The following is a 17,302-nucleotide window of genomic DNA, read 5'->3' on the forward strand; positions in this document are numbered from 1 at the left end:
GGTTACGTTGCTGTTTTGTCCCTGGGTGTCCTCAGAACCACCCCAGGGTGCCTTTCCCATAGCCATGCCTGGGGCTGGGCAGTGTCTGGCAGCTCCTGCCCGGTGTCTGTGCTTTCTTCCCGTGCTTTGGGGAAGCCTTCACTTCCACAGTCCCCTCCCCACCCCCACCCCCACCCCCCGTGTGCTGGAAGCGGGGCAAGATTTTAAAATAAGATCCTTTTGTTCCCCGGGGCGCCAACAATGGAAAGGTCCCACCGGTCCCACAGTCACCCTGTGTTTGTGATGGAAAATTCCCCGTTGTCGCGGGGCGAGCCCTCCCCGGTGTCCCGCCGTTAGATGGCAGCATGGACAGGCTGGTCCTCGCCACCGCCGCCTGCGCGCTGCCACACTTGGACCGGCAGGGATGGAGAATGCCAAAATCCCTTGATTTTGGGGGTGCCAGGTCAGATCTTGTCACGCTCGGCTTGTCCGGGCAGCCCTTCGGCTGTGCGTTTCATCCAGCGTCTCAGCGGTGTGATGCGATTCATCCCTCCCTCACTGTCCACACTTCACCACCGCGCTGCTCATCTCTGTGATGGTGCCCCCGATGCTCGCAGTGCTGCCCAGTGTGGGTAGGCTGCCACGGCAGAGGGCTGCGCTGGGGAGGGGTCTGACTCCACAGGCTCTGCTCTTCACACGACGGCCAAGGGCAGCGCTGCCCCTTGGCGCAGTCCCCACCTCTGACTCCTCACCACCTCATCACGGCAAGTTTTTAATGTCTCTCTCCAGAAACTTGCAGAGGCTTGGGCGCTCGCCTGGGACGGAGGGACACCTCTGCTTCCTGCTCCTTTGGGATGAAGGTCCAAGATGAGTGTGCTGGAAAGCGACGCAATCAGCACTCTCAGGGTTAAAATCTCGTTAGATGGGCTGGGAGGAGCTGGGTAAAATAAACTCTGCGGCTTGAAGGCTCCGAGGGCTTGGGTAGAGGGACAGGGTGATTTCTTCCATAGGTTTGGCAATGAGAGCAATTGAGTGCACAAGAAGTTTTAATGATTTTTTGAAGCCAAGAGCCCGTGTTTCTCATTCAGCCTCTTTCTTCGCTGTCCACAAGCGTGCATAATTAATAACCCCCTGGGGTGCAGCGTGGGGGCACGTTAGTTCAGCACTTGGGTGTACAGGCAGCTGGCAGGGTTGTGCCTGCTGTGCCACTGCGCTCCCAAAGCTCTGCCATCACCTCCATTCACCATCGGTTTGCACTGAGCCAGAACCACTAGCACTAGGGGGGGTGGGGGGAGGCGAGGGGCAGTGCCACTGGCACTCATGGGGCAGCACCGTTCTGCTGCCAAAGCCACAGTCATGTGCCACAGGTGACTGTGCAGGGAGAAACACTGCCGTCCCACACTGCTGGCACGGATGGATGGTGGGAACGGGATCCTCAAGTATGTGCAGACAGGTGTGAGAAAGCCCCTGTGCGACTCTGCGTGCCCTAGAGGGGGAGAGGGGGAGCTCAGGAAGGAGGGTGGGGTACGCATACAGGCGTGAGGCTTTGGGGGGTGCCCGCAGGCGCGGAGGGGTGCGTGCAAGCAGATGTGCCATGTGTATGCCGCTGTGAGGTGTGTGCACAGCCCTGCGAGAGGGGGTTTGTGTGCAACCCCTCTGCTCTCTGCATCCCCTCTGCTGAGAGGTCGCACACGACAACAAGGCAGACCTGCGGGCATTTGAGGGGTGATGCAGACATACAGCGGTGGGGGTGGGACGCACGGGGGTGCACACAGGAGTGCAGAGCGCAGGGTGGTCGCATGATTACACACACAGGTGTGGGGGTGTTCGTGTGTACGTGAGGCAGGGATGGTGCACACAGGTGTGGGACACCCATGGACCCCGCTGCAGGGATGATGCACACAGGTGTGGGACGCACACAGGTGCGGAAAGTCAGGACCTCCCGCCGGTGACCGGACCCGCAGGTGCCCTCCCCCCCCACTTTGCCTCCCGCCCCGCCCCGGCCCGCCCCGCCGCCCGCCCGGCGCCCCGCGGTGCTCGGCGGAGGGCGGCGGGCGGCCCGGGCAGGCGGAGGAAAAGGAAACGGCCTCGGTGCTCCCCCCTCCGCCGCCGCGCGTTGCCGCCGCAGCTGGGGCGCGGCGGGAGCAGAGCTCAGGCGCGGGGCGCTCCGCACCGCATCGCTCCGCGCCGCCCCGCACGGACCTGCCCGCAGCCCCGGAGATGAAGAGAGTTTGCACGCTGTCCCTCTGGCTCTGGCTCGGCATTGTCTCGGAGGCAGGTGAGCGTCGGGGATAGGGGGCTGCTGCCGCGGTAATACGGGATGGGATGGGACGGGACCGGACGGGACCCGGCGCAGCCGCCCGCGTGTGCCCCAGGCGCCGCAGGGACCAGCGCTGCCTGCCGCCACCTCCCTGATCGCGGGCGGGGATGCGCCGTGCTCCGGCGCTGCCCTCCTCGAGGTCACACATCCCCGGTGGGCACCGACACAGCCTGCCTCGGGGTCCTCGTCCTCGAAGGGGACCGATACAGCCCGTCCTGAGGTCCCTATCACCGACGGAGACCGCCACAGCTTGCCCCGCTGTACCCAGCCCCAGCAGGGACCACCACATTCCGACCCGAGGTCTTCTGTCCCCGGCACAGCTTGTCCCGATGTCCTCATCCCACAGCCCGCCGTGGGTTCCCCCAGCCCCGACACAGCCCGCCCCGGAGTCCCCATCCCTGAAGGGACGCGCCCTCCCGGGTGCCCCCGACGGCTGTGACGACGGGAGGACGGGACGGGGCAGCCCACGTCGTGCCCGTGCCGTGGGTGTGCTGGCTGGGAGCAGGAACAATCCGCGTGGGACTCTGGCAAGGAGGGGTTTCTCCGGCCGGGAGGGCAGAGCCGGGGCCGGCTCCCTGCTCCGGTTGTTTATTTTTTCATGCTGGGAGTCATTAATTTGTTAGCGCCAGGCAGCGCGCTGGGGAGGAAAGCGCGACAAGGCGGTGGTCCACGCGATGTCAGCCAGCCTGCCTCTCCCAGAGGTCACTGGGCTGCCTGGGAAGTCACCCAAAGGCGACAAAATATTCCTGGTGGAATATTTTCCCTTCCCGTAGTGCTTCTGGGGCATAAAGCAGTTGGGCACCAAGTGAAACTCCTGGCCGTGGCTTGAGTCAGGTGGATGTGGGAACAGAGCAGAGATGGGACTGCAACACCCTTCCAGAGGGCAGAGACCGTGGGGCAGAGCAGGGCTGGGTGGAAGGGAGTTGCCAGGGCAGTGGGGATGGGGCACCAGCCCCACTGGCGTCCACCCAGGGAAGCTCCTGCCTGCACAGTTTGAGAGACCAGGTCAGAGTGAGACTGACAGCAAGTTAGTGGTGCTGGAAGCCTGCACTGTAGGGAGATGAATTTTGGGAGCATAAATAGAATTTTCTGTAGCCTCAGCTCTGTGACTCACTGTCACTGACAGCCTTTGCTGCCATCACTGAAGGGAGCTCATGGGAGGCTGTGGGTCTGGCCACAGGGGTATGGTATGGACAGCGTCACCGTCAGTGGCACTGCCAACCTGCTCTGCCCAAGATACTGCTCTGGTGTTACGGGGCCAGAGGACACATTGGGCTGCTGGAGCTCAGCAGGAGCCCAGGGAGGCAGGGCAGAAAGGGACCTGCTGGTGGTGGCATCGCGGCTGGAGCTGCAGCTGTTCAAAGGTCTCTTGTTAGCAATTTGTAAAGCATGGTGTAGCTGTCTCAGGTTCTTTCATCTCCTGGAGGTGCAGGGAGCAGTGCTTGGGAGGCCGTGGCCAGCGTGGCTGTAATGTGTGGGCCTCGTCGGCGCAGAGCTGCACAGGGCTTTGAAGCTCCCCAGTGCTGCCTGATTAGCACAGCGACCAAGGGCCGTGTGGGGCTCAACTTGGGGATTGTACCCTGGGGATTCGCTTCCTCTCTTTCTTTTCTACTCGAGACCAATTTGTCAGCAAGTAGAGGACCCACAAATGCCTCATTAACCACAATTCCAGCTGGGTGCAAGTATTTGCTCCCCCTGGAAGCAGGAATGGGGGTGTGACACCATCCCAGTGAAACAGAAACAGGGTGAAAGATTCATCTCAAGATCTTGAAAGGTCTCCTCTGGCTCCGTCCTGCTTGCTCCTGCACCTTGGTACTTGGTGAGACAGGCCAGCACTAGGAAAGGATATTGTGTGTGAGAGCACAGTCTCCCTACATCCCAGCTCTGCAATGCTTCCAGGATGGAGCAGAACTGGGGAGCTGCCCTTTGCAGGCAGCAAGATGGGAGAGCAAGTTGAGATTCCACCCCAGGGCATCGTGGAGTAACCCTCTGTGGGTGGCAATGAAAGCATGCGCTCCCTGAGCCGCCATGCCCTGGGCACAGAGCAGTGCTGACTACCCCACGGCCAGATCACCCCACTGGGGACTCCAGCATGCTGCTTGGAAGAGTATCTGCCCTTTGTGTGAGGGAAGGGCCTGTGCTTGTGTAGGACCTGAGCCGATTACGTTGGCTGCCACCGCCTGCCCTCCAAGATCAGAGGGACCTCCCCGGCCGGGTGCTCGGACAGCCCTGCGCTGACGGTGCCAGCAGCAACATTCACCTTCTCTGCTGGGGTCTGGAGCAGCTCTTGTAGCGCAGGCACTAAACATGAGCCATCTCAGCAACACTCCTCCGTGCAACGCCTGTGAGTGCACGGCAAACCCTGCTCTGGCTTAACCCCACTGCTTGTTAGTGATGAACCAGAGCCAGGGCCTCCAAGGAGAAGATGGATGATGGGGGGGATGCAGCCCGTGGTCCCTGAGGTGCTGCTGGGGAGAGGGCAGCCCGTGGCCTTTGTGCCCCCTTCCAGTTCCAGATGAATGGGCTGCATTACCACCCTGGGCTTGAGCACCCCAGCACGCAGCTCACTGCCTGCACAAACAACCAGGGGTGGTTGTGGCTGAGCTCAGTTTTACATCTGGTCAGGGGGACGCTCCCCCAGCAGCACAATGTCCCCTGCCAGCGCTGGCAGGACAGGAGAGGGCTGTCTCTGGTGTTTCCCACTCCACTCCACTGCCTCTCTCCCGTGAGCTTGCTCCACGTGTAATCGCTGTCCCAGGATGTCTCTTGGTGTGGTATTTTCCAGGGCAGGCGTGGGAAGGTCAGGTGCTCCCAGCCAGGGAGGGAACAGGCTGTTCTCGGCGTCCCGGAGCAGTTCCTGGGGAGGGAAAGGGAGAGCGGGATCCCACGGGAACAGAGGCAGGAGGGAGCCGTGGCCAGGCAGCCGTTTCGCCGGTACCACACAGGGCATCCGCAGCACTCGGGAGGTTGCTTTGTGTGGCTGACGAGCAGGAGAGGACTCTCCGTGTGTCCCCAGGTCTGCCCACCTCTCAGCACCTTCAGGGAGCTCTGGAGACAGCACCCATCTCGCCCACCTTCTTCCCAGCCACTCAAGCTGGCACAGCAGAGGTGTTTCAAAATTCATAGAACGATTTGGGTTGGAAGGGGCCTCTAAGTGCCACCTAGTCCAACCCTGCTGCAGTGAGCAGGGACATCTTCGACTGGATCAGGCTGCTCAGAGCCCTGTCCAACCTGGCCTTGAATGTTTCCATGTACAGGGCACCTACCACTTCTCTGGGCAACCTGTGCCAGTGTTCCACCACCTTCAGTGTAAAATATGTCCTCCTTCTTTTGGTTTAAAACCATCTGTCCTGCCCTTTCCTGTCCAACAGGCCCTGCTGAAAAGACTCTCCTCATCTTCCTAGCATCTTTGCACTCAGCCTGCTGGACTGAAACAGCCCTAAATAATAGGGGCAAGGTGAGGGTTCTCCCTTACCCCTACTTTGGGGGGTTGTGTGTTTAGATCTGGTGGTGGGGGAAAGCTCCAATAAGCCTGGAGTGATGGGGATCCTGGGGGGTCCTGCAGGCAGAGGGAGAAGCAGAAAGCCCTGCCATGGCTGGACCCCATAGGCTGTGCTGCCCGTGGAGGGTGAGGAGCTGGTGTGAAGGAGCAAGACTCACGGTGGTTTCCATGTAAGGAATGACAAAACATCACCAGGCTCTTCCCTTGGGAAAGACAAGGGCTGCAAAATCACAGCTTGCCTGAAGAAGGCAGTTCCTTGTGGGTTCCTGTGCTGGGAGGATGCAGTGTGGTGGGAGGCCACTGGCTTGTTGCATGGCACTGTGCAGCGATGGTGCTGGCCACCACGGGCCTCGGGGGTGCTATAAACCTTTGCCTGAATCCACGGGCAGCTGTGCGCAGAAAAATACACGGGCTGGCAAGGAAAAAATTCCACAGGTGGTTAGTTAAAACTGAAGGCCCTCTTTCCTACCCCAGACTGAGAGCCAGGGGTGCTCAGTGCTGCGTTTTGCCTTGACCTGCTGCAGCTACCCCTGCGCTGGCAGTTCCTGCGATCTCCACCTGGGCGAGCAGCAGCAGGGAGCTGGGCAGGCAGCGCCCAGAAGGTCCTTCTCCAGCTGGATGCCACGAGGCAGGCTGGCAATGCCTGGTGTATGCCACTGTCTTCTGGGGAGTCCAGAGCTGAGCCTTGCCCTGGGCCAGAGCTGGAGTTACTTTTTCTCCTTCATTAAGAAAAGAAATACTGCTGCAGCTGCACTGGCATCTAGTGAGTGGTTAAATGAATTCCAGGGGTTTTATTGCCTCTGGCTATCCCAGACCTTTGTTTCTTGTTTCACGTTGTTAAAAGAGAGGGTCCCAAGGGGGCTTTTTCTCTCTGGTCAGAACAGTTGTGATGTTTTCAGCACACACATTGCTGCCCATCTGCAGTGCCTCATTGTTAGCACAGAGCAGTGGAAGCAGAGATGGCCTTTGGTCAAGTCGGCGAGGAGGCACGAGCCTCGGAGCCCAGCGTCACTGCCGCTGGTGCTGAGCTCCTGCTCTAGGTACAAGTTCAGCAGAAGGAGGGTGAAGACCTGGCCCCACTGCAGCTGGTGGTGAAACTCCCACTAAGTTTTATAAGCTGAAGATATTAAGCAGGGAGTCTCTCCTGGAGTCGTTTCCCTGCTGAGGTAGCAGAAACAGGTTTCAGCGAGTGACTTGTATTTCACCTTACAACTTCTCCCACGTGTGAATTGTTTTCCTTGCTGTGTTTCTGCCCCCTCCTTCCAGGGAGAGGATCTCCAGCACACACTCTGTGGGCCAAACCTGGAGGTGCCATGGGACGGACGTCATGTGCTAATGAGGGAGGGTGGGTTTCGGGGGTCAGGAAAAGACTCCAAACTGGGGAAACACAGAGGATGGGGTGGTGGGGAAAGGCAAGAGATACTCCAAGCAAGGGATGTGGTCTCCCTTTCTCAGAGTACACAATAACCAGATGGCTGCTGCATCCCTGCTCTGCTTCTGTGCAGTGAAAGGCAGCAAGGACCCCAGGGTCTGACCAGGGAAGGCCACAAGAAAGGGCTGAGTAGGTTGTAGACCCTCCTGGTCTTCATCCCTTGTTACCGATGGGAAAAGCCCTGGAGTGGGTGGAGAGAAAAAGAAGATGAGGTTTTACCTGTCTGCAGCAGCCAGTCCAGAGCTGGTTACAGCTCTCAGCAGAGCTTGGAAAAGCTCAGTTCAGTTGCAGAGGGATAAGCAAAAGAAAAATCTCAGCCCTGCTCCAGCTCTTGGTGCAGAGAGGGAGGTGATCAGAACAGCTCGATGATGCTTTCAGGATCTATTGCTTCCACGCAAGGTGCAAGCACCCACCCACAGCAGGCATGGAGGGGTTAAGCCTTCTGCTGGCCATGGCTCCAGTTGGCTGGGCAGGTGCCAGCTGGTGCGCAGAGTCCGCCCGCCTCGCTGTGCCACGCCGGCACCGGCGGCGCAGCGCCCGTGCACCGTCCCACCGTGGCCGCACCGTGTGGCACGGCGAGGCCACCCGCCCGGGCGGGCCCCGGGGCATCCCCCGGGGAAGGGTTAAGCGGAGAGGAGCAGTGCCGATGCCAGGCTGGGTGTCCAGGTTCTCCCTTGGCGGAGGTCAGCGGTGGTTCATGGGAAAGGAAAAATTGGCAGCTGGGCCGGATGTCCCTGCATTTCCCCTCTTCCTGCAGCCGCCTGAGCGACGTTCCTTATTTAGCTTTCCTGACGGACAGGAGGAATCTGATGGCGGAAACTGTCACTGCCTGATAACAGCTCAGGGACCCCTTTATGATGGGCGGCACGGCAGGGAGCGGGGCAGTGCTGCTCCTCACCGGGAGGGGAGAGCCGGGCACTGGGGCTGCCCTTTGCACTGGGTTTGCAGGGGCAGCTGCGGGCAGGGAGGGAAGGGCTGTGAGAGCCCTTCCCTTTGTGCTGGTTTGTGTACAGCCCCTCTCAGAGCTACTGGAAAGGCTCTCAAGGCCACAAAGTGATGGCATTTACATAGAGATGCAAGACTGGCACTGGGCGAGTCGTTTGGGTGAGGCATCCGAGCCGGTGGAAAGGACCAGGGATAGGGAGACAGGAGGCATGGAGCAAAGCCACCCTGCCAAGGTCTGAGATCAGGTGAGTCTTTCCACTCACCAGCAACTAGCACATGAAGGGATGCCTCCTCAGGAGCTGGGACTGATGACCAGCTGCAGGAGTTGAGCACACACATCAGCATTGGGGCCAGGTCCCATACAAGGGAGCTTTGAGCAGAAAAACACTGCAGAGGAGATGTTACTGCATGTTTTATTGTCCCCAGCTTGCTTTTCCTAGAGGATGGCATCTTGCTAGTGTCTGAACCATTCTCTCCTTTGTGCCCACTGTGACCAGCCCCCAAAACCACAAAAACAAGCTCCAGAAATGCAGCCTGTATTTCAGTGTATCCATTGATTTTTGGCTTGCATCCGTGGAGGCCACCAGCCTGCTCCCATCCCAATAAGAGCATTGTTTCCATGGCAATTAATGTGTTTTAAAAGGGCAGGATGCACAGTGTGTTTTTTTAAAGGGCAAGCCCTGACAGGACAGCCCCTGCTGGACTGGACATTGGACTTTCTGCTGTGCAATGCAGATTGGCATCACTGTGCTCTGCACTGGGGTGCAGGACGTGGTGAGGTGGCTCAGCCAGGCTGGGTGGCACAGGGTTCACACAGGCCTCTAAACCACGTTATGGCCTCACACACTGAGGTCACTGGTCCTGTGCTGCTCAGAGAGCTGTGTGTCCCCTGGGGTAGTTAGACCTGCATGCTCCAAGGTCTGACCATTACAGCTTTAGCTGAGCCACATTAAAAATGCCCCTTCAAGGCCTTAGCAGGGAGCTCACAGGAGTTGTTTCTCTGCTCTCCACAATATGGCCAGGTCACATACCTGAGCACCTGTGAGTTGCAGGGTTGAGACATAGGTCATCAAACTGTGCTGGTACCTCAAATGCTTCTCACTTCAGCTAGGTGCAAATTCCTTTTCTGTTTGCTCTCTGTCATCGAGCGGCACAGGCAGAGGGATTGGCGGGAAGGGAATTGCTGTGTCAGTCCCTTTGTGTTTGCCTGTTGCTCTGCCAGTGCCACAGCTGTGGGCAAGGCTGGTAAATGTGGGGAGGGAGCAGGAGCTCCTGCCCCAAACCCCAGGGCACGCTTTGGGTGGCCATGCTGGGGATGAGGTACCCCATGCTGGGGAGGATAACAGGGCTTTGCATCCTCCTGGCTACTCTAAGGCAGCAAAATCATCAAAACTCATATTGCAAGTTACTTGGTTAAAGTTTTCTGTGTTTCTTATGGTGTCACTTCCTAGCATGATGCACAGTCACCATTGCATCGAGGTGAGTTAACTTCCTGTGATCCCTTCCTGGGCAGGAGCCTCTCACCCAGTCCCCATCACATAAGAAGTTTAGTGTATAGCCTAAGGAACTTGCTCTACAGTCAGTGGTGTGGAAAAAGGCTTTTTGAAGACACTCCATCCTCAAAGAGGTGTGGAAGGCATTGCCTTTGGGCATGTGATGGCTGAGCTCCCAGTCTGTGCGCTGTCTGCGCACGTGTGTGTGGCCAGGACTGGCACTGCCCCTCTGACAGGCTGCATTTCACCCCATTATCTGCCCTCTTCACTGCCACCTCTCCACCTCAGCAGCTTGCAGCAGAGGGGTCCAGCAGAGGGTGAAATGAAAGAGCAGCACCAACCAAACAACTGATGGCCCCAGCCTCGGGAGGAGGAGGCTGGGAGGTATTGGGATCGTGTGGAGTGAGCAGTAGACAAAGGAAGGAAGTTTTTATTACTAGGCCAAATCCTGAAGTCCTTCTGTTGTACTTAGGCCAATGCCTCAATGACTTCAGTGGAGGCTGGTCTGAGTAAAGACAGAAGAAATGGCTTCAGGATCTGGCCCCTGGGTTATTGTGTCACGTGGGAAGCTTATAAGGAATTTGCAAGCTCATGATGGCTCTGCTGAGCAGCCATGGGCAGCCAGACCTCCTACCTGGGTCATCATCCCCTTTCTCTCTGGGGACACAGAGCACCCATCCTGCAGGGGGGTCACCATTCCAGCCATTGGCAAGGATTAGCAGACCAGGTGCCCCAAGTTGGGTAGTGGCTTCACAGGTTTGTGAAGGTCTGTCTGCAGGTTCAGGAAACCCACAAAGCCTTTTGGAGCCCTAAATCAGAGAGGCACGTGAGCTCGCTCTGCAGCAGGGAAGCCTGTAAAAGGTTTACTGGTTTCATGTGCTGCCCACAGCAAAAAACAACCCACCACTACAAAAAGTGGAGGGCTGTGTAGCAGAGCCTGGAAAACTCTCCAGTTTTACTCCACACACGTGGAGGGTCCCACATTGGCTGGGGGAAGCGTGTGCATGTCTGCAGCCGCACGCAGGGGGCCTGGCAGGGAGGTTCAGCTCCAGGCTTGGCTCTCCTCCTGTGACCTGTTTTCCCCATTTCTGAAAGGCTGGAGTCTGCTGAGGTGGATGTGAGGTACAATGACCTAAAGTGAGGGTCAAGTCAATGTTTCCATTGATGACAGCAGATCTTGGTATTTACCAAGGCAAGGAGATTGGGCAGGAGATATGGTTTATGATCAGGTTTGGAAACTGCCAGCTCAGAGTGCTGGCCAGCAAGGAAAATCACATCCAGCAGAGGTGATGGCATCCAGCACCCACAGAAGCCCAGCACCCATGCAGTGGGTTGTCCTAGCCTGAGCAGAGTCCCCAGTCGAGTGTGCTTTGGTTGGAGTGGCCATCATCTCTTCAGCACTCTGCAGTGCTTGGCCCTTGGGCAGCAACGGGCAGAAGTTTAACAGCATGTCCTGTTCTGGAGCCCCTGTTACAAGAAGGATCTGGACATGCTGGGACGTGTCCAGAGAAGGGCCAGGAAGATGATCAGAGGGCTGGAGCTGCTCTGCTGTGGAGACAGACTGAGAGAGTTGAGGTTGTGCAGTCTGGAGAGGAGAAGGCTCCAAGGAGACCTTCTTGTGGCCTTCCAGGTTCTGAAGGGGGCCTACAGGAGAGCTGGGAAGGGACTTTTTAGGGTGTCTGGGAGTGATAGGACTAGGGAGGATGGAACAAAACTACAAATGGGTAGATCCAGATTGGATGTTAGGAAGAAGTTCTTCCCCATGAGGGTGGTGAGGCACTGGCACAGGTTGCCCAGGGAGGTGGTGGAAGCCTCATCCCTGGAGGTGTTTGCAGCCAGGCTGGATGTGGCTGTGAGCAACCTGCTGTAGTGTGAGGTGTCCCTGCCCATGGCAGGGGAGTTGGAACTGACTGATCCTTGAGGTCCTGTCCAACCCTGACAATTCTGTGATTCTGTGTCTCGAAAGTGTGGTGGCCACCTGCTGGGGGTGGGGATGCTCCCATGGGAGATTCACCCCAGGAAACTTCCCACACCATTGGGCAGGCAGTGTGTGGTCTTTGTGCTGGGATGAACCACAGGGGAAGCAACCACCTTGCCTGCAACCAGAGTCACTCAGCGACACCTCTGTAAAGCAATTGAACTACTGTAGTGTGCATCTGGGCCTGATGAGCACTCATCTGGGTGCTGGCTGCTGCCAAGCTCTCACACACAGCTGCTCTAAGTGCCGGCTCTGGCAGTGCTGCTGGTGGTGGGGATAGTGTCAGGGCATACCCTGGTCTTCATCTCCTCTCTGTGCCATGACATCCCAGTGCACGAAGAGCAGCCAGAGCACAGCTGTACTGCATTCTAGGCAGGCAGGCTAGAACCCGGTGTGAGTCCCCTTGGCTGACAGTGCTGCGGTAGGATTTGCCTACTCGGTCAGGTAGATCCACCCCATTTGCTTGCAAAGCAAACAGAAGCCATGGGTGGTGGCTTGTTGTCCTCAGTTTGAATACGTGAGGATGGGGTTTGGTGTGCTGCTGGGAGGTAGGAACCTTTCCAGTGGCAGCAGTGACACCAGAACCGCACCCAGCCCAAGCTGCAACGCTCGCTGCCACGGTGCCTGCGCTGCCCAGCGCTGCCCCTCCACAACCCTCGGCCTTTCACAATATTTATGGCCACTCCTCACCCTTGGCTGCTTAGACAAATAAAGCCTAATGCAGCCTGAGGCAGTTAATCTCTGGCTTTCCAGCCTCCCAGCAATAACAAGGCCTGGGTGGCATTTTAAAGAATGCACTGGGGGAGAGGGGGAGCGCCGGGGTGGCTTTTACACGGTGGTGGAAACACAAGCCTGCCTTCGTTGGAGATAAGAGATGCTGGCCAGGCTGAGCTCCTGCTCAGAGGTTACAGTGGTGATGGAAGGCAGGAGACTCTGCCTGGCGCTGGCCCCGCAGTAACCTTTGCCAAAAGAAAAACACTTCTTAATACAATAGTAAGTTTAAAAAAGCAAAGGAAAATAAACAGGGCCCCACGTGAACTTAGGAAACCTGTGCTGGCACGAAGAGAGATGGGCATGGTGAAAGGGGCTGAGCAGCACCTGGAAGGCCTTTGGTCTCCAGACCCACATTGCTGGGAATGGGAAAGGGCCCGCGTCTCTCCTCAGCCCCTTGGTCCAGCGTGGTGCCAAAGCTGCCAAAGAGCTTCCTCTGCCTTTGCGGCCCCAGCCGATGTGTCTTCCCTTCATTCACACCTTGGCTTTTCCATGGGGCTGCGACGGCCATCTCCAGCCTCACCCCGTGGCTCTGAGCGCCAAGGAGCTTGCGGTGCCCGAGCAGGGGCAGCCAAGGAAGCGGCCTGTTGTCTCTTTAGCACCATTTCCCTGCTGGTGCTCGTGCTCCTTGGGTGGAAGTCATTAGCATGTGTAAAGGCTTCCTTCCCCTTGCGTCCGCTTGCGTGCTCTCCCCGCTGAGCTGCGTGGCAAGGGAAGCACCTTTGAACGGGAAAACAACAGGCGGCCTCTGAGCATCAGCAAGAGAGTAGCTGGGTGTTTAGGAAACTTGGTAACTTGGTAACCTTCTCCTAAGTCGTTTCTGAAAAGCAAGCAGAAGGTGTTTTTAGCTTACTGGCCTTCGAAGAGCACCAGAGTCCCACGGTGCCATTTGGGTTTGGCTGGAGGAATCCTGCCGTGATACACAACGTGTGACATTTCCAGCTCAGCCTTTCTTGGAAGGGAATTCAATGAGCTTCATGGCTGCGTGAGGGGTGTTATGTGGAGGTGGAGAGAGAAATCTGTGCAGATGTTAAACAGCCAGCTAATCTCAAGTGACGTGAATGCCCCCATCCACTTTGGCTCTCGGAGATGCTGATTACCATCTCCCGCTGCAGCGGGTCCTGGCTTGTGGTCGCAGCTCTGTGCCAAGAGAAACGAGCGCGCCACTTGCCATCGGTGCCCCGGGCGAGCCCTGCGGGGCTGCCTTTCTTCCCAGCCCTGAGTTTCATCATCCTCACTTCTCTTTGCCCAGCAGGGAGCAGATGGGATCGCTGACCTGGGTGTGAGGGGAGAGCTTTACTGCACTTTCTAGAGCCCGTCCCTCTTGGGGATCCTGCAGAGAGCAGAGAAAGGTTTTTATTAACCACATCAGGGAAGGCTCCGGGTTTGGCCAGCTCTGGCTGCTTTCAAGGATGGCAGAAAGCCAAGTTGTGCAGTGCTATCCAGGAGAGTTGACATTTTTTCATCTCCTACGTTGCAGTAGGTGCATTTACCCCCCGGGAACTGCATCTCCCTTCCTGCTCGTGCAGATGTCAAGAGGGCTCTTAGATCCGCAGCAAGCGCTCAGAGCTCTTCCAGCAGCCTTCTCTGCTTGTGTGTGTCTGACCTCGTACCTGAGGCTCACTTCCTCTGCCACTACCTCTAATGACTAATTCTGCTTTGAAGAGCGTGTGCCTGTGATCTTCCTGCCTCCTCTGGTGCCCACCCGGTCGGAGGCAGCAGAAGGGGTCGTGCAGATGCGGGGTGCGCACGTGCGGGCGCGCATGTGAGAGGCTGCACCGGGCAGGGGGGTTTGGCTCTCCTGCTCCCCAGGCAGCAGCTCTCTGCTGTGCCTGTGACCACTCTTCCCTTTGCTGCTGTATTATTATTTTTCAGATCCTACTTGATGCTTGAAAACCCTACTTTGATAACCAGGAAGCCTAAATTCCTCCTGCACTTTGCTTGTGCTTCCTCCTTTCTGGATTCATCCACATTCTCATGTAGCTTTTTCATGCTGCATTGGCTCGGGGATAAATCCATTTTCTTTCTTCCCTGTTATCTTCCATTAGGGGCAATAAGGATCCCTCCTTTCTTGCTCAAGTACATGTTTTTTTCTCCAAGCCAAAGCAGCCCAGTTCCTGCTGCCCTACCCTCTGTGGGTCAGGCGGGGATGGAGGTACAACGAAGCTGCATGGCAGGCTTGCAGAGAGCCTGGAGCAGATGGAGAATTGAATCCAGGTTTTCCAAGGCCAAGATAATCATCTAATTGCAAAACTGTTTTTTCCCCCCTTACCCTGCTCATCTGCTTCTCGTGCACGCGGCGGCTGATGATCAGCTTGAGGATGAGCTGTTCGGCAGAGGAGAACAGGCACTGCCAGCTCCAGGCAGCTGTTTGGTTTGAGGGCTCTGAGTTGATTTCAGTTCACAGCTAAATAGTAAACATCTGGATGCAGACACCAGGGAGATCAAAACAGAGGAGCAGGTCTTTTCCTGCTGGCACAGTGCCTCCCAGTTCAGCTGCATGGCTTGCAGACCCCTGAAAAAGCCCAGCACAGTCAGCCTGGGTGCAGCAGCCTGGGCAGGATCCACAGGCTTTGCTCAGGGTGGGGGAACCTCCCCTGAGTGGGGTGCAGGGGCTTCTTCCATGCCCTGCTCAGTCTGTCCATAAGCCAACAGTCTTGGGAAGAGCTAAATCTTAAAAGGCCAACTATTATGCTCACATACATCAAGGAGAAAGCAAACCTGCAACTTGCTTTTTCCTTTACAACTGCTGCTGCCCTTTTCTCTCTGTGCTCAGTGCCAGCCCTCAGGCTCTGTCTGACATCCAGCTCAGCTGCTTCTGCCTCCTCATCTCCCAGTGAGAGTCAGATGCTGAGGTCTTTCCAACTTGAACTCCATCTTCCCCAAGTGGCACATCTGTGGCTGTTTCAACAAGAGCTCTACCTGAGCCTCTGGGGATGGTTCAACATGGAGCTGTAGTCAATGATGCTCTAACTGAGGGTCTCCTCTCCACTGCTTCTCTGTGTCTGCAGTAAAGCCCTGGAGCTGTTGGTAGACTCCCCTGCCCAGGCACTGGAGCTGGTCCTGGCTCTGTCATCAGCTTCAGTGTGGGCAGCTGGGGTTCCAGGAAGGGGGGATGATGCCCCCAAATGGGCAGGGGTATCCTGCCTTGATGCACCTGCTCCATTTTGGCATTGGGCAGTTTAGAGACTCTTAGACCTGTGTGTCTCACCTGAAGCACTGGGCGCAAGAGCTGGTGGTGACTTTCTCTCCAGGATCTTCTCTCTCTTTTGGGGAATCTCTGTGGATATCCCACAGTGGCAAAATCTACAGTTTAGCTGAGTTGCCTGAAAAGTTCCTTTGACTTCTGTCTCCTAACACCATCAGGTACAGCATGAGAAGCAGTAGATAATAATTTCCTGTGGTCATTTATCCTTTGTCACTGTACAGTCTGCTGCTGCTTCTCAGTGGCTGAAAATGTCTCTTCAGAGGCCATGGATTTGTACCCACTGCTGCCAGAAACACTTGAGCCCAGTAAAGCTCCTGGGGTTACCCCTGTGCAGACATGGGGTGGAATTAAACTCTGAATCCTGCAATGGTCAGGCAGGCTTCTGAGCAGTCCCAGGTAAGTTAACTGGAAGTAGCAGCAGCAGAAGCTTTTCCCAAGCCACTTGCCCAGAGATCCCAGAGCCCACAGGGAGTATCTCTGGCTCATCCTGGCCACCTCTTTGTGCTGGCAATGCCTGTCTGACTAGATTTGGACCAACACTCATTCTATATGACCTGTGGACCATCCATTTCATCCCTTCAGGTTAGAGATGTAATGAACAGTGTTAATTTCTGTTACCAGTCCCCTAAAGCCATCTGATCCCTCCGCTCTTTCTACACCATATTAATCACATCCTGCGGGGGCTGAGGATGTGAGCAGGGCAAGATCTTGAAAGAAGTAAATTAAACTGGGAAGAGAAGCAACCTGACAGTCCTTAAGATGTGGGAGGATAATTTTAATTGAGTTTTGGAAGGGTTTAGCCATGCAGCTAATAGGGGCCAGTGGAAGAGGGCTGGCTGTGTATGCTAAGCAGGGCAGCTGGCCTTGGGCTCCTGCAGAGCCACAGCAGTGGCAGAGTAGGAGCTGCCGCGGGCATTTTGGCAGATCTGAGGATTTCTGCCCCTTGGGGAGTGAATCCTGTAGACAGAATAGGTCCTGTTCCTGTCTGAAGGTGCTGGGCTCCCCCTCCCTGCGCATCCCGCTGAGCCGGAGCTGCCCTCCGAAATGTCAGGGAGAGGAAGCAATCCTTGGCTTGTTAGTTTCTACAAGGAAATAAACCGCACAGATGGCTCAAGCATCCTCTATCTCAAAGGCAGGAAAAGGATTCTCCGGGCAGAAGCAGGCGGCCAACAAACCCGGAGAGGTTCCAGGGACTGGGGGGACCAAACAAAGCGGCGTCTGGCCAGCCCCTGGCCAGCAGCAGAAAGGGTGGGCGGGCAGCCCGCCGAGGGGAAACCAGCTCTCTGATGTGCCGGAGCATCCCTCAGCCCAGCGAGAGCAGCAAACAGCCAGCTCCCCCGGGACCCGGGGAGGCTGCTGACAGCAGAGATCCTGGAGGAGGTCTGCAGGGTGGCCCCGGCTGACCCACTGCCCCAGGCCGGACATGTGGCTACCTGACAGAGGCTAACTTTGGCTCAGGACGTAGCCTCTCGGGGAGGATGGAGTAGGGAGTGAGCGCGGGGGGTGGATAGGGAGAGGAAAGACAGCAGGAGACAGAAATGCAAACATGGCCTGACAGCCATGGGGCAGGGGGAGGGGAGGAGGAAAAAGCAGGGTAAACCTGGCAGGATGGAGCAGGAAACCGGGCTGGAGTGAGGCAGGGCGATGGTGAGATAGTGCTTCCTGCGGAGGAGA

At 57.0% G+C, this 17,302-nt stretch overlaps 1 protein-coding gene across 1 annotated transcript in view; it reads left to right on the forward strand.

Annotated features, from left to right (window-relative positions):
- Positions 1–2,054: 2,054 nt before the first annotated feature.
- The window catches only part of FLT4 (fms related receptor tyrosine kinase 4), a 61,712-nt gene continuing 46,464 nt past the window's right edge, over positions 2,055–17,302 (forward strand). The window contains exon 1 of the mRNA XM_054168726.1: positions 2,055–2,257. Coding sequence (XP_054024701.1) covers positions 2,200–2,257 — 58 coding nt within the window. The 5' untranslated portion in view covers positions 2,055–2,199. The remainder of the gene's footprint in view (positions 2,258–17,302) is intronic.

This window comes from Dryobates pubescens, chromosome 16 (genome assembly GCF_014839835.1).
Source record: "Dryobates pubescens isolate bDryPub1 chromosome 16, bDryPub1.pri, whole genome shotgun sequence".
In the NCBI taxonomy this organism is placed as follows: domain Eukaryota; kingdom Metazoa; phylum Chordata; class Aves; order Piciformes; family Picidae; genus Dryobates; species Dryobates pubescens.